At 37.9% G+C, this 15,400-nt stretch overlaps 1 protein-coding gene across 6 annotated transcripts; it reads left to right on the plus strand.

Annotated features, from left to right (window-relative positions):
• Window positions 1-1,676: 1,676 nt before the first annotated feature.
• LOC114145436 (T-lymphocyte surface antigen Ly-9-like) lies at window positions 1,677-14,525 on the plus strand. 6 transcript variants are annotated; one of them, XM_028018995.1, is made up of 5 exons: window positions 1,677-1,855; window positions 10,450-10,746; window positions 11,406-11,690; window positions 11,773-11,887; window positions 14,302-14,525. In XM_028018995.1, exons 1-5 carry the CDS (start codon window positions 1,819-1,821, stop codon window positions 14,384-14,386), a joined length of 819 nt encoding a protein of 272 aa, XP_027874796.1. In that variant the 5' UTR covers window positions 1,677-1,818; the 3' UTR covers window positions 14,387-14,525. The 6 variants fall into 6 exon arrangements, with proteins under 6 accessions (XP_027874796.1, XP_027874798.1, XP_027874799.1 ...); XM_028018997.1 differs by having other exon boundaries at window positions 11,773-11,883; XM_028018998.1 differs by lacking the exon at window positions 14,302-14,525 and adding an exon at window positions 12,427-12,893 and having other exon boundaries at window positions 1,678-1,855.
• Window positions 14,526-15,400: the final 875 nt, after the last annotated feature.

Below are 15,400 nucleotides of genomic sequence, written 5' to 3' on the forward strand. Positions count from 1 at the left end.
TCCTGTCTCGTTCTTGTCTCCTTCCTGTCTCGTTCTTGTCTCCTTCCCGTCTCCTTCTTGTCTCCTTCCTCTCTCCTTCCTGTCTCTTTCTTGTCTCCTTCCTGTCTACTTCTTGTCTCCTTCCTGCCTTCTTCCTGTCTCCTTTTTGTCTCCTTCGTGTCTCCTTCCCGTCTCCTTCTTGTCTCCTTCCCGTCTCTTTCTTGTCTCCTTCCTGTCTCGTTCTTGTCTCCTTCCTGTCTCCTTCTTGTCTCCTTCCCGTCTCCTTCTTGTCTCCTTCCTGCCTTCTTCCTGTCTCCTTCCTGTCTCCTTCTTGTCTCCTTCGTGTCTCCTTCCCGTCTCCTTCTTGTCTCCTTCCCGTCTCTTTCTTGTCTCCTTCCTGTCTCGTTCTTGTCTCCTTCCTGTCTCCTTCTTGTCTCCTTCCCGTCTCCTTCTTGTCTCCTTCCTGTCTCTTTCTTGTCTCCTTCTTGTCTCCTTCCTGTCTCGTTCTTGTCTCCTTCCTGTCTCTTTCTTGTCTCCCTCCTGTCTACTTCTTGTCTCCTTCCTGCCTTCTTCCTGTCTCCTTCCTGTCTCGTTCTTGTCTCCTTCCTGTCTCCTTCCTGTCTCGTTCTTGTCTCCTTCCTGTCTCCTTCAGGCTCCATGACTCTCAGCCGAACTCTGAGTTTCACTCGGGTCACTGACTTCTGTTCATGTGATGAATTATCTCCACTCTGAGCTTTTCTCTGGAGCTGAACCCGTTATGCTGCAGAGGAAACCAGCTGCTTCATCACAGAGTTTGAACAACCAGGAATTAAGTTGATCAGTTATTGATTAGCGATGGATAGAGAGCCAGATGATTTCCTCCTCTGCAGAAACACAAAGGCTGCCTTCTTCTTCTTCTTGATTTGATTTGAATCAGTTTGGAATATTATAACTCATAGCTGTCATGCAACTTGTTGCTTCATTGTTTGAGGTTTTGTTTTATTTTTATTCATAACTTTAATTCAGACCAATATTTGTCTTTACTTCCTGTTTCATTACAAAGTGTTATTTTTCAGAAATGTTCCCACTTTTATTTATCAGATGGTTTTTATTTCATGTGATTCCTCAGAGGTTTTCTGTGCTTTGCGTGCTCTTGTTACTATGGATACGGGTCACGTGGTACCTGGTACCACAGTCCTGTTCCCGTCACGCATTGATCACTGAAACTCAGCACATGATTCCGGCTAAATTTTATTTTTGGAACATTGTACATTTTTGTAGTAGAACAGAAACGATATAGAAACTATTAAACAACTATTAGTTATTCTATCTATCTATCTATCTATCTATCTATCTATCTATCTATCTATCTATCTATCTATCTATCTATCTATCTATCTATCTATCTATGTATCTATCTATAAGTGAAGAACTGAAAAAGTTTTAATTTTGTGCAAATCGAGGAACATTTTAAGCCAAAGATATTTTCAACTCGGCCGTTGGTTTTACTTCCTGTAATGATTAATATGCCGGTGAATCTGCATCTTATTTTCATTGGCATAATTCATAACAACATATAAAAAACCTCCCAAACTCCTGACTTCCCTTTCCCTGACAAATAAAATAATTTGCTGAACTTTATTTAATGGTTTCATGCTGATGGAGGATCGTTGCTGTCCGTCCAAACAGTTTAATCAGAGTTCAGTGATTGGCTGAGAGCAAAGCCTCCCTCCGCTGCAGGAAGAGCCTGAAAGTCAAAGATCCGCGGAGGAAAGGCTGATAGTTTGATCGTCTCTCCTGATGCAGGAAACTTTTCTGCTGTTCATAAATAAATAATTGTTGTCTGGATGTAGCTATGAGATGGAGACCCAGATCACCTTTATTTGCTTATTTCTAGGTAAGTTGTGCAACTTTCCTCTTTTTGGTCGGAGCTGTTTGAATGCGACGAGCTGCGCATTAAAATAAAACCTAAAGAGGTTTTACTGCGATAATCCACACATATTAGATGAATTATGTATTTATGGCGCCGCTGGTTTACAGCATCATTTGTCTCTCAGTTAATATTTTTATGTGAATTTCAGAATTTAAAGCCTTGAAGTTTCTGTGTGAAAATATACAGTTGTGGATTTTACTAGGAAGCATTTTTAAATTAAAACTTCATTTTTAATCAAAAGGTTGAAGACACTGAATTGATTTTTCTCTTTTTTGTATTTTTCTTTTCTAGTTTTGTTCAGGTGAGGGGTGTGGCTTTATTTTATTTTTTTCAAGCTTTATTCCATAAAATAAAAACTTTAATATAAGGTGGATGGAAAATCCCAATTATAAAAACACTGAACTTGCCACCAATTATCAGTTAGATATCAGCTGCACTGAAGGTGATCAGTTCATTTTGACTGTTAGTTTTGAACGACTGTGATAAGAAACCCTGGAGACCAGAACAGCTTCTTTTCATTTATGAAGAGTCACTTAAAATAAGAGTCAGACAGGCGACCGGACCGGGACGTTTTAGCAGCAACGTGTTGATTTTAACAAATTTAGAATCTATCAGTGTGAAGGTTTCCAATAAAAAAGAAGAAAAACACAAACCTACTTATAGATCTAGCGATTAGATCTTGGCGATAACGGTAGAGGTGTCATGAAATGGTTGGGTTGCCGGTTTGATTGGTCCCCATCCGTCCTGTTGTTTCCTCGTGTTGGTCAGACAGACCAGGTGAGAAATGGTAGCCTTGCTTCAGTCAGGGTGGCTCAGGGCTACTATCCATAGCTTTTCATCATCAGTGTGTGATTGTGACTGAGTTCATGTAAAGTGTGTTTGAGAACCTTGGAGTGTTAAAGTGTTATAAAAGTGTGATGTCATTAGCGATGGATCAGACAGAAGGAACAAGTTCTCAGGTAGAAGCTGCTGAAATGAGTTTCCTCTCAGAGATCAGGTAAGGAGCTTAGAGAAGATCTGCTGGATCTCTGGACCCAAAAGATTTAAAAGTGCAGCAGACTCATGGTGTATGAGCGCCGCACTGGGTTAACTCGGGAAACTCATCTGGCCGACGCGTGCTTCAATTAACTCCAGGCCACTTCTTCGATTTATTCCATTTTGATTGTAATAGTTGAAACTTTACAAGGACACAGACTGACCAGGCCTAATGCACAAATGCCAACAATCAACGGGACAACAAACTCAACATGCACACAAAACCAGAGCACCAGTAACCAACCATTCATACTGGTGACAGTCAGACCCACATCCACACACAAACCACCCAGGAGTCAAAGGCGCTGCTTCTGTCACATCAATAATTACTTATTTTCTCTCAGTGCTGGACGTTTGGACGTTTTCAGGTGTTTCTGTCTGAGGAAAGACCCCAGAACGACCAGAACAAGTTACACATTCCATCCCTTCCAGCCTGACAATGTTCTGACACAGGAAGTGATGTCGATCTCTCTCCATCCATTTCCAATGGAACTTCAGTGATAAATCGACAACAACTTTTTCTCCTCCAGCCAACAGACCAATGAGATTTTTGCATGTATAATTTTGAGTTCAGACACAGAGACACAAGCTAGCAACGCGGCTCAAGAAGCTGATAAACGATCAGCTTCAGTCGCTGCTGCGTCCCGTGTGTTGGCTTCACCCTGAGAGGTGGAAATCTTTCGCTGGTTCGTTGCTCTCCGTGTGCCTGTTGGTTCTGACTGTACGGATCCTGCTGAGGACGGAGCAGAACGGTTCTGTTTGGATTTAAACCACTGAATGAATTCAGACTCTCTGCTTGATGACAGAGGAGCAAGATTCCTGACTCAGATGTGTTGTAGTCAGCTGAATGCTGGGAGTTGTAGTCAGCTGAATGCTGGGAGTTGTAGGCCACGCCTCTTTGCTTCCCTCATCCCAGCTGCAGCGTCTGGAAGCTCACAGCAGGAAGTCGGAGGTTCTGATCCTTTTCCTGTTTCCTGTCAGACATCTCTGGTTGTTTTTCACTTATCTGACAATGTTTCTCTAAAACATGGAAATGTCCAAACATGTATGTATGGTGGTTAACAAAATGTAAATGTTAATCAAATGAGAACCCAGGATCACTGAAACTGGAGGGAAACGTTTCTTTAGAAAAGGATAATAGAGAAACTGAAACTAAACGTTTAGTTTGAAATGTCCGGCGTTTTTCCAATAAATCCTCTGGGAATTTTATCTCCAAATAGTTTTTCATTTAATCTGTTTATTGCTTGGTGCCAGTTTGTTTCTAATAAATAAAAATGACTGAATGTGATGATCAGGAACCAAACTGTGTTTTCAGTAAAGATATCTCTGTTTACATGAACACAACCAGGTTTTGGACGGTAACGTCCTCTGACCAGTCAGCTGGTTTCTTCAAACTTTACAGACGTTACAGAACATTTTAGACCTTTGACATCGATTGGTTTGGATAAAATTGCTTTGTTTCATTTCCTCTCTGAGGACGTCATTAAGTCCACAGAACAATGTTTTATTGATGAGCGTTCAGATCCATTAACAGACCAACAGCCTGATTTAACTGACCAGTTACTGAATGGAAAAACACCAGTATGCTCTCTGTTTTCACTTAAAGCTCTGAATAGAGAGACGTGCTGCAGCTGAAATCCAGTCCACTCCCTACTGAATGAGTTCATGTCAAGATGAGATCAGATTCAGCTTCAAGCCCAGACAAGTTTTCAGGAAACTCCCTTTTCAGGATGAGGCAGTTAGAAGTGAAAACACAAACAAGTCGAGCATGGAGGTGGTTTAATGAAGGAAGGCAAAGAAAAATGTACTAAAATTAACAATGTTTCAGTTATTATTGCATCAAAGGTAAATCTGAACAAGTGGTTTTTAGTCTTACAGTAACTCAGTGTTTCACCTGTTTTGAAGTTTTCTGTGAATTTGTCCCAGATTAGTGGAGCATAAAACTGAATTCTGCTTCTCTCTTTGGTTCTGGTTCTGGTTCTGCAGAGCAGTTTGTGTTTTGGTGCTGAACAATTAAGCTCAGGAATCAACCTTGATTAGATTCTTTCATTCGTCTTAAACAGTTTTTGACCAAATATCACAAAGAAAGTGAGAAAATGGCAACTTTAGATTTTGTAAGTAGTTTCTGAGCTAAAATAAGAAACCTCACAGAGCGACTGTTGTTGTGACTTCTTTACACTTATTTAAATATAATTTACATGATGATTATTATTAATTGAATTTAACATGATTGTATATAATTACAAAAGCTGGAGTGAAACATATTTAAGTGCAATTTATTTGGACAGAGGAAGTCTTTTATTTTGAAGAATGCTTAACAGGATCTAGTTTTGTCTTTTGTCACTAGCTGTGTCCGAATTCAAGGTCTGTTTCCTTGGAAGGATCAGTCTACGTAGACCGGCTCCTTCCAAGGCCGTGAATAAACTAAGACCAGAGGAGGAAAACTTCGGACAGGTGTAGAATCCTCCAACTGTCCCGCCTCCCCCAACTGTCCTCACCTCCTAAAACTGGCCCCGCCTCCTCCAACTGGCCCCGCCTCCTAAAACTGTCGCCGCCTCCTAAAACTGTCGCCGCCTCCTACAACTGGCTCGTCCAGCTGCGGCGCCCGTCCAGCTGCGGCGCTCGTCCAGCTGCGGCGCCCGGCCAGCTGCGGTGGCAGCAAACTTCCCAAAATGTCAGAGCAGGTGATGTTTTGGTGAACTGAGCAGATATTTCAGACTTACACACTTACATTTTGTTACGTTGTGCAAAATTCCGTTGTGTTATTTAAAGTGTAATTTAACAAAATAATTTGCCGCTCTTCACCGCCATTGTCGCTCTGCCTCAACGCCTGGTTGGGACCTGCAATGAATTATGGGATATGGTGGGTCGTGAAGGACACACCGGACCCATCCTTCAAATCTGGGGAAAAGAAGGACGCGTTTGGAGGAATCTTCGAATTCGGACAGGTCTTGTCGCCACGCTATGATGTAATCGGCCTGCGAAGGATGCAGACCCTGAATTCGGACACAGCTACTGTTTTGCCTTCTGTTGGTTTTGGTTGCTAGGTAACGAACAGCTGTGGTCGTTTTCTCCTCAATGAAAACTGAACAGAAATGTTGAGTTAAAGACATCTGGTTGAAGAAGCTTTCACTCCGTAACAACTGTTTCATCAAACATTAGCAAAACTGAAACGGTTCTGTTTAAGTCAGAACCTCATCAGTCAACAGGGCGTGGTCGATGACATCACAAGGTCAAATATTACATAAATGTCTCTGATGCTCCAATCCTGAATGCAGAGGGACTGAGGGCTGGAAAAATAACCAACAACAATTTATATTATGACAGGGTTATGATCAATATCTATAGATAATATGTCTGACTGAATATTCAGTAATTTCTCTGAACTCTGACCCAGAACCGCACGGCATTCTGGGGGATGTAGGCAGAGGAAAGGCTTTAGTTCTCAACCTCTCACAGCTAGCTAAGCAAGGTTGGTGGCATCAACTAGCTCACTCTTTGGTTGCCTAGCAACTAGCTCACTCTTTGGTTACCTAGCAACTAGCTCGCTCTTTGGTTACCTAGCAACAACCTGTTGAGTAACTTGTGCAGCAACAGTTTCATGTTTTTCCATTGTGTCTCATAACTGCTTAAAAATAAAAAACAGAAACATGGAGAGAAAAGTGGATGAAACAGGAACAGTCACAGCACCATTTTGCCAGATATTTAAAATAAAAACTAATCAATAATCATCTATCCACTGATATATTGTGATGTGTTTTTCATCCAGCTCCAGAGGAACTGGGTGCTGGATAGTAACTCTGCTGGAGTTCAGCCAATGAAGCACAAGGTCACACTTATTATATCTGGAAATACAGAATGAAGAAATATGAATAACTGTTATTAAGACCATGAGGCAACACCAGTAGGTTTGGAAACCAGACAGAAAAATAGTTTAAGTCATGAAAATGGTGAGACTGTCACAACTGTCTGGGAGTTTAGTTTTGCTCAGCAGATGAGAAAAAACGTTCAAACATCCTGACTGAGCAAAAAGACTCAGAACTGAAGAAGTTTGAATTCTTCTTCTTATTCCAGAATAAATAATCTTCCAGCAGATCAGAAAGTTTTCTGTGATTTTTTGATGAGTCCATATGGATCAGAAACACTTTGAGCCTGATGGATTATAAAACTGTTACTGAACCATGTTGAGAAAAAATGATTATTTTTAGTGCTTAATACAGTTAATCTTATGACATGTGTAAAAGGTATATTCAACACTCTTATTTGGAACAGCTTTGTGTTGAGCATTCGGGATTGGGCCAGATGAGCAAGCATTCAGACAGGCAGGGGCCTCCCCGCTGTGAGGCCAGACCACGAAGCCATAAAATTAGCATTCCCGGCAGGGCAGAAGCACTGGAGCTTGGAGGAAGAGACTTTAGATTTCACAGGTATCTGTGAAGTCTTATCTCAGGATCTTTCTGCGCTCGGGATGGCCGGCGCACCACAGGGGGTCAGGACGAAGCGGTTCGCTCTTTTGTTTTACCAGAGACCAGATGGCCCTTTGATCTTTGCCGTAAATTAGGGGGAGTTCCTAAGTTTCTCTGAGTGCCCGAGGGAGTTTCCAGTTGGTCAGATAGCTGAACGCCTTGATTGCATATATTAAATAGAAGAAACACCCCCTCAGTATAAAATTTCATGTCAGCGCTAAAAATTCAGAGAGCTTCCACTATTTTTGCTTTTTTGCATCGGCTCTCTCCAAAGACGCGTCTTTGCCTTTTTTTGTTTGTCTTTGTCTTCATTTGTCTTCGTTTGTCTTCGTTTTGTTGATCTGTCTTCTCTGTCTTTGTCTGTATAAGGAAATCAATGCATATCTCTGTACCTCTGCAGCTTTGTTAATTGATTCATGCGTTGCTTTGTATGGGATTAAACTCTGTGATCTGTGACGTCAACGCGCAGTGTTGTTGTTTCACTCTCTTTCAGCGCCGCCCACTAAGGATCCCGGGACTTTAAGAAAGAAAGAGCCAAACGTTTTGTCCAAAAGTTAATTTTAAATTATTCTTCCTTAACAACCACCAAACAGAGTAAATGCAGCCTGGATGTGTGAACATCTGACTGAAGGCTGGAACGTTGTGGACACTGATAATCTGCAGGATCTGCTGGGATTTTAATCTGCTGTTAATCAAAAAATATTTCCTATGAAGTATCAGTAAATTACAGGCGTGATGTAACTTATTTCTCATAAAAGTTTTTCCACAGAAGTTCAAGTTTTACTGATCATCTTCTAGAGAAACTGCGACTCAAAGGCTGATGGAGAAATATGATTAAATATTCATGTTTCCTTCATAAATACTCAGGATGATTTGAGAATCGTCTCTGAAACTAAACGGATCGTTAGACTGGAGGCTGAACTTTATGCTTTATGTTTGTTTCTGGGACAAACGAGAAGATTTAGGATGTTTTTATGATGCTTTAGGAACCATAAAGTTTATTTTACTTCCCCTTAATTTATTATCACGAGGATTTTATGAGATTCACTTCTTGAATCTGAAAGTTAAAAATATGTATATCATATATAACACTGCAAAAAGCAGAAAATACCTGGAAGTAATTTATAAATACATTCTTGTTTTCTTCCTGCTGTGAGACAAAGAAATATGTATAGTAGTAAAATAAAACATAACTTTAAACCATAAAACAGTAACTGAAGTGGAATAAATATCAATTGGATTAAATTGTACATTTTATGTTTTAAACTGACCAACCAAAGGTCCAGTTCACATTGTTTGAAGTTTTCCCATATCACCATACCACCACCACCTCACTGACCCATAACACCTACACCCAGAAACATTTATACAGTTTTATTCTTCATAAAGTGTTGCTGAATATTTATCTTCCTCCACATGCTGATGTTCCTCTAAGCAAGGCATTAAACACAGAGTTCCTGCTAATCTGCATGTTTCTGACTGCAGCTGGGTGAATGAGGCTCCGTGTCAAAGTGTTTTCATCGTTTGGAATAACAGAAAAAACAGAAATATTGAGCTTCTATAAATATGTTTGGTTCATATTTTTGATTTATTGTCATTAAAATGTGTCAGAAACATCAAGCAGGATTTTCTGCTGATGGAAACATAACAGCAGCTGGTCGGTCCTGTGATGTTTGCAGGAGAGATTATAACAGAATATTGATCCTGGTGCCTCAATGAATGTTTAATTTCTAGCTGCATGTTGTAACCAGTTTGTTGAGACCACAAAGCATGAAAAGGTTTGTGTTGATGCAGAAGGAAGATTCTGCACTCAAAAGGTTTTCAGTTTAATTTAAAGGAAAAGATGATTCTGTTTTAAATGCAGCTTCAGTTCAGGAAGTGGAATAAAAACATTTTCTGGTTTATAACTTTGTGTTGAACAAAAATAAATCAAATGCAGAAACAGGAAATCTGTGAATTTTGGAAAAGTAAAGATGTTTTTACAGAAATACATCCATCCTGACGTATAAAATATCTCCAAAGATAATATATACAGCTTAGCAGTAATCATATAAATACTCATGGGCTCTAAAGTATTCATACCCCTGGCAGATTTAATGACCGTCTCTCTCCAGTCGCAGGCTGAGACTCTGACAGTATTAAGTTAATTATTTTGCAGGTTTTATATCACATTTCTACACAAACACAAGCAAAACCCAGTGTAGCTTTACTCTGTATTTAAACTTCTTTATGACAATAAGTTCTGCTAATCAGGAACTGTCCTGTAGTTTCATCATCTGTGATCATTTTCTGGTCATCTATTGATCAGGTGTCATTATGACCCATTTGGACCAACAGACTCCAACACCTGGTCTGTGCAGAGCAGAATCCAACCGTTCAGGAACTTCGTGCTCAGTCTTCACCGTCTCAGTTTCTCAGTTTGTAACCAGCTTCCTCCTACAGATCCTGATGTGCTACGTTAGCTTAGCATACATTACTGGAAATGAATTCACCATCCTGGTTTCTGTAACTTGCAGCTCGTTCTCTGTCAGCGGTCTGGTTTTATGGTGAACATTTTCCTCTTTCTGTTTGATCTGCTTCCCATCATGGCTGAACACAAACATAAATAACATGTTGCCATAGCAACATGGACAGACGCTGTTTATTTAGGCTGATCTGCTGACATCCATCCATGCAGTGAGTGAAGCTGACCCAACGGACAGATCAGTGACTGTTTGTTTTGAGAAGCAAAAACAAGTTTAAATAAACCAACAAATGGAATATTGATATAGCAAAATATTATTTTATACATTTTATAAGGACTGCATTAAACACATAGGTATAATGTAAGATAAAACTATTAAAGTATGAAATCAGATGGTTTCTTTCATGTTGTCCAAACACAATATTTGTTTTCTAAATTTTATGTATTTAAAAAAAAATCAAAATCAGTCAAAATGTTCAAACCTGAATCTGTCATAACTTTTATCTTTTAGACAAGAACATTTAATGATGTTTCATCTTTAATAAAGACATTCAGGTCAATATTTTCAATCTGACTTTCTGTGTTTTTTCCAGTGATTCTGGGATTTTCTGCTGGTCAGGAAGAGAAGGAGAATCTGACAGGAATCGTTGGAGGAACCATCACTCTACCTGGGGCTGTCACTGAGAAAGGATATCTTTTATATAACGGAAAAAACATTGCTTCAGTGTTTAAAGGTGAATTTGATATTGATGTGAACATTTACAAGAACAAACTTCAGTGGAACCGAAGCTCTGGACTCTTTACGATCACAAACCTGCAGAAGAACGACTCAGGAACCTATACAGTTCAAAAAGGCAAATTTTCTTCTTCATATAAGCTTCAAGTTTATGGTAAGTATTTTTCTTTAGGTATTTCTCAGTCTGTCCAGGTGGAATAAACAAAGTCTGAGCTCCATGTTAATAATAATCTCCATAATTTGCAATCATAATTAAATCAGTAATAAATATTTTCCTTTTACTTTACAGTAAAAGTTTTAACTCTCCCCAGCAATAAATTATTATTTTTTTAAAATTAAAATTTCATATGAGCAGAATTTGAAAAATAACTGAAAATATATTTTAGTAACTTTCTATTCCTGAAGTCTTGAAGTCGATGAATGTCAGAAAAAGTGAACCTGTTGATCTGCATCCAACTGAAAGGAGCCGAGGACACAGACAAGAAACAGAAACTGTTTTATGTTTCAGGAAACTGTAAATGAATGTGAAAATAACATTAAAACAAACATGATTTCTGATTCCCTGTAACTTTTGGATCCACAGGATGGAAGATGTTTCTGTTTCTGTGGTTCATTAACCTGTAAGGACCAACATGGAGGACAGTTTTCACTGAGTCGATGGTTGAGTCCATAAGATGTTAGATTTAAATCTTTGCTCTCAGTCAGCTGATAATTACAGAATCTGCAGAGTTCTGTCAGGAAAAGGAGAAACGCTTCATGTTGTTCAGAATATCTCTAGTCATTTTCACTAACTGCTGGTTTGATTCTCTGCAGATCCAGCACCGACTCCTGCAGTAACACCAGTTAATGTGACCTCTGACCCCTGCCTGTTGATCTGCTCTGTGGACAAACCAGCGACTCTGCTGTGGATCAGAGACAAAGAAATACAGAACCAGAGCCGCTCTGCTCTGTCTTTACCTGTTACTGTCCATACAGAGGATAGAGATTCATCATATAGATGTGTAGCAGCCAATCCTGCAGAGAACAAGACTGTTGATGTTAATTTAATGTCATCCTGTGGATTCAAACAAACACAAACTCTGGATTATAGAAGAACATGTGAGATTTACTACAGTCTATTAAAAATTCTCTTATTTTCTGCTTTATTTTGATGTTTCTTGTCTTTTGTTCTGTCTGACAGATTGGATTGCAGGTGGTCTCTGCATTGGGTTTATTGTATTGATTGGTTTTGGATTCCTGCTGATCCAGAAGAAGTTTCTGGTCCAAAAATCATCAGGCAGTCAAACACAAGGCAGGTATTTGATCATTTACTTTCTGAGATTCATTTATTAATATAGAGTTTATAGATACAGGAATTTGTTTGTGAAATATTCTGTAGAATAAATCTTTGCTTCTTCTTCAGACAGACTGTTTGACATTAGCATGTAAAACACATAAATCTGAAGTATTCATAATGTCTTTATTGTGGTTGGTAAAATATTAAACTAAAATATTTTCCTTCACCTGAACAAGCTGAACATCAGACTGACGATCCTGAATCTTTTGGTTCTGATGTTCTGACGGTCTAAAACGGCGCCGTACCTTTAAATCTGCAGCCTGTTTTCCTCATGATGCTCAGTCTGAACCAACTCAGATCACAGATTTATATCAGGTTTGGTTCTGATCCACATGAAATCTGATGTGTTGAAGCATGAAAACTGAAAAACTAAATTCACCAACATGCCAAAAGAACCACATTGGTTCTTTGTTTATTTCACACAGAAAAAATGCTGCAGTAACTAATTCTAACTAAAAATCATGTTTAATTTTTTCTTGTTTAAAATAAAATCAGAAGAAGAGAAAACCGGAGCTGCTGGCGCCCAGGAAACAGAACAAAACCTTTAAAACTCAGGATTACCATTTGATTTGTTTGTTGGAAACTTTGGTAAAGTAAAACCGTTTATCTTTAAATTTAACCTGATGACTAACATGGCTGCTTGGGGATTCAGGAAGCAGATATTATTTATTATTTATTATCCTCTGGAGCTTTAAACTGTTTTCTTTGGTTTTTCTGGGAGGTAAAAGATTTTCTCCTTTTTAACATCTTCAGTTTTTAACTAACAAAGTTACTTTATTTACTCTTTTAACAACATGTTTTCTCAACCTGATTTTTCTGATTGAAAATAAACAAAACATTGAACTTTATAAATATGGTTAAGATTAAAAATGTTTGTTTCTGGCTTTTTGCTCAGTTTCAGTTAAAAATTCAAAGTTTCACTCATTTTCATCTTTCTTCGTTCTACCAGCTGCAGAACATTTCAGGATCACAGAAACTGACTTGGCTGTCTGAGTTCAGTTGGTTCATAAATCACTAAAGCTCCACAAAATATTAAAGATCTGCTGCTGTTGTATTAACCTTCCAGCCTGTTTACAGGATGTTTGCTTTATTCTAGGCCTCATGGAGATACAGAGTAAAATTTAAAGGTATAAACAAGTTAAGTAGTCAGACTGTGCTAAATGTAGCTGCAGGGACCCGAGTCACGCTGTAGACCAGGGGTGTCAAACTCCAGTCCTGCAACTTCTAGATGAGCCTCTGCTGCACCACAGCTGAATAGAATAATTAGATCATTAAGGAGATCTGATCTACACCAGGAGGAGGTCATTAAGCCACTTCATGCCACTGTTTTGTACCTGTGGCACATCTGAAAACTGCAGGACAGCGACTGGAGGACTGGAGTTTGACACCTGTGCTGTAGACTGATGGGTTCACATGTTCCTCTGGGTTTCAGCTCAGATGGTTTGCAACATCCTGTAATTATAGTTCTTCTAAATTAGAGACTCAAACCTGGATTAAAGATTAGAAGATTAGAGCAGTTCTAATGTTAGCTTCATAACGTTAGCTTCATAATGCTAGCTTCATAACTCTAGCTTCATAACGTTAGCTTCATCATGTTAGCTTCATAACATTAGCTTCATAACGTTAGCTTCATAATGCTAGCTTCATAATGTTAGCTTCATAACGTTAGCTTCATAACGCTAGCTTCATAATGTTAGCTTCATAACGTTAGCTTCATAACGTTAGCTTCATAACGCTAGCTTCATAATGTTAGCTTCATAACGTTAGCTTCATAATGTTAGCTTCATAACGTTAGCTTCATAACGTTAGCTTCATAACGTTAGCGTCATAAGGTTAGCTTCATAATGTTAGCTTCATAACGTTAGCTTCATAACGTTAGCTTCATAATGTTAGCTTCATAATGTTAGCTTCATAATATTAGCTTCATAATGTTAGCTTCATAACGTTAGCTTCAGGAAATGTAAATTTTGAAGACTGAAACAAAATCCATTTTATTTCTGTTTAAAACCCAGAGAGGTTCAGTTTGTCCTGCTAACGTTAAAAAGAAAACTGAACCTGATTAAACATCACAGCGCATCGCACACACCTCCATATTGTCCCTACTGACAGACAATCTCTGTGTTAACAAGTTAATGATGCCACGAAGTGAAACAAGTCAAACTTTTTATTTTTCTCTGATCAAAATATTCTTTTGAATCAAAAACAGTCAGTAATACAGCCATCATCAAAGGATTTGTCAATTTAAAGATCAAACTTAATATTAACTATTACGTTTGATCTTTAAAAATTAAATATTTAAAGATCAAACTTAATTATACATTGTTAAACTGAATATAATATTTTATGATATTTTATGTGTTTTTACTTTTTCAGGTCAGGATGTTTGTCTCCTCAGGAAAATGATCCAACATTTACAACAGTCATCTATAGAACCTGGAACCAGGAAATAACTTCATAACGTTCCTGTTTTTAAATGTTTTATTTTCTCCAGTTTTTCTTATTTTGGTGCAGAAGTTTATTACTAACTGAAGTTTATGGAAAACAAACTTTGAGCTGAACTGCAGAGAAAACAGAGGCAATAAAATCACATTTATTTCTATAGAACATTTAAGTTTATCTGCTGTTTTCAAAAGCAAAGGATTTAAAGCTTAAATAGTCAGAAAAACATAGAATCACATCAAACAGATCTGCAGATAATTCTGGGTTTACTCAGGTGGTTTCTGTTGATTTATTTCTATTTTCACTTTTTAAAACGAGACAATGTGTCTCAGTTTAATTTATATTTTTAGAAATAAAAGAAAAAACAATAACAATTTTCTTGTATTTGAACTTTTATATTTTTATATTTATGTGGAAAAGTTTATTCCAGACTAATAACAGTCTGGATCTGAACAGAAAGCCTTTGACCCTTAATATAGACCTGCAGTGACCCCTAGTGGACAGGAGGAGAAACATTATGACGTTCAGTGATGGTCACACAGAATATTACAATAATTTAAACATTAAAAACAAATAATAAACAATATGAGGAATAAATCAATAACAGAAGGAAGTAAAAAGCTGATCTGCTTTTCAAAGAAAGTTTGTCATTAAACAGACTTTAAGAAAAAAGTTCAATTTTTCTCTGATTTTGAGAAAATTATGAACAAAAAAGTATTAAATTCTTCCAAACGATCAGATCAAATGTATCAGGCTTTTTCTCACCGCTGGTATATTTAGGTTTAGAGGAACTGGAGTTAATATTAATCTATCAGATTATATAATCTGCAGAAAAAATCCTGGCTGGATGAAGTTGTTTCATGAGTTATATAATAATATAATGTGATCAAACGTTTACATTTTGGAATGTGATTAATTTAATGTTTCTGTATTTTGTTCTTATGGAAGGAAAATGAAGTAATAAGAATTTTTTGTTCTTTACAGTTTTTTGTACTTTGTATAATTTTCTTCACATTGTACAACTGAAAATGTT

Source organism: Xiphophorus couchianus, chromosome 5, assembly GCF_001444195.1.
Source record: "Xiphophorus couchianus chromosome 5, X_couchianus-1.0, whole genome shotgun sequence".
NCBI lineage: Eukaryota > Metazoa > Chordata > Actinopteri > Cyprinodontiformes > Poeciliidae > Xiphophorus > Xiphophorus couchianus.

Excerpts from the sequence above, each read along its gene's own strand:
- LOC114145436 (XM_028018995.1), top strand. The coding sequence starts at position 1,819 with ATGGAGACCCAGATCACCTTTATTTGCTTATTTCTAG. Across the intron at positions 1,856-10,449 it reads CTTTATTTGCTTATTTCTAG|TGATTCTGGGATTTTCTGCT; the intron begins GTAAGTTGTGCA and ends TGTTTTTTCCAG. Across the intron at positions 11,888-14,301 it reads GGCAGTCAAACACAAGGCAG|GTCAGGATGTTTGTCTCCTC; the intron begins GTATTTGATCAT and ends TTACTTTTTCAG.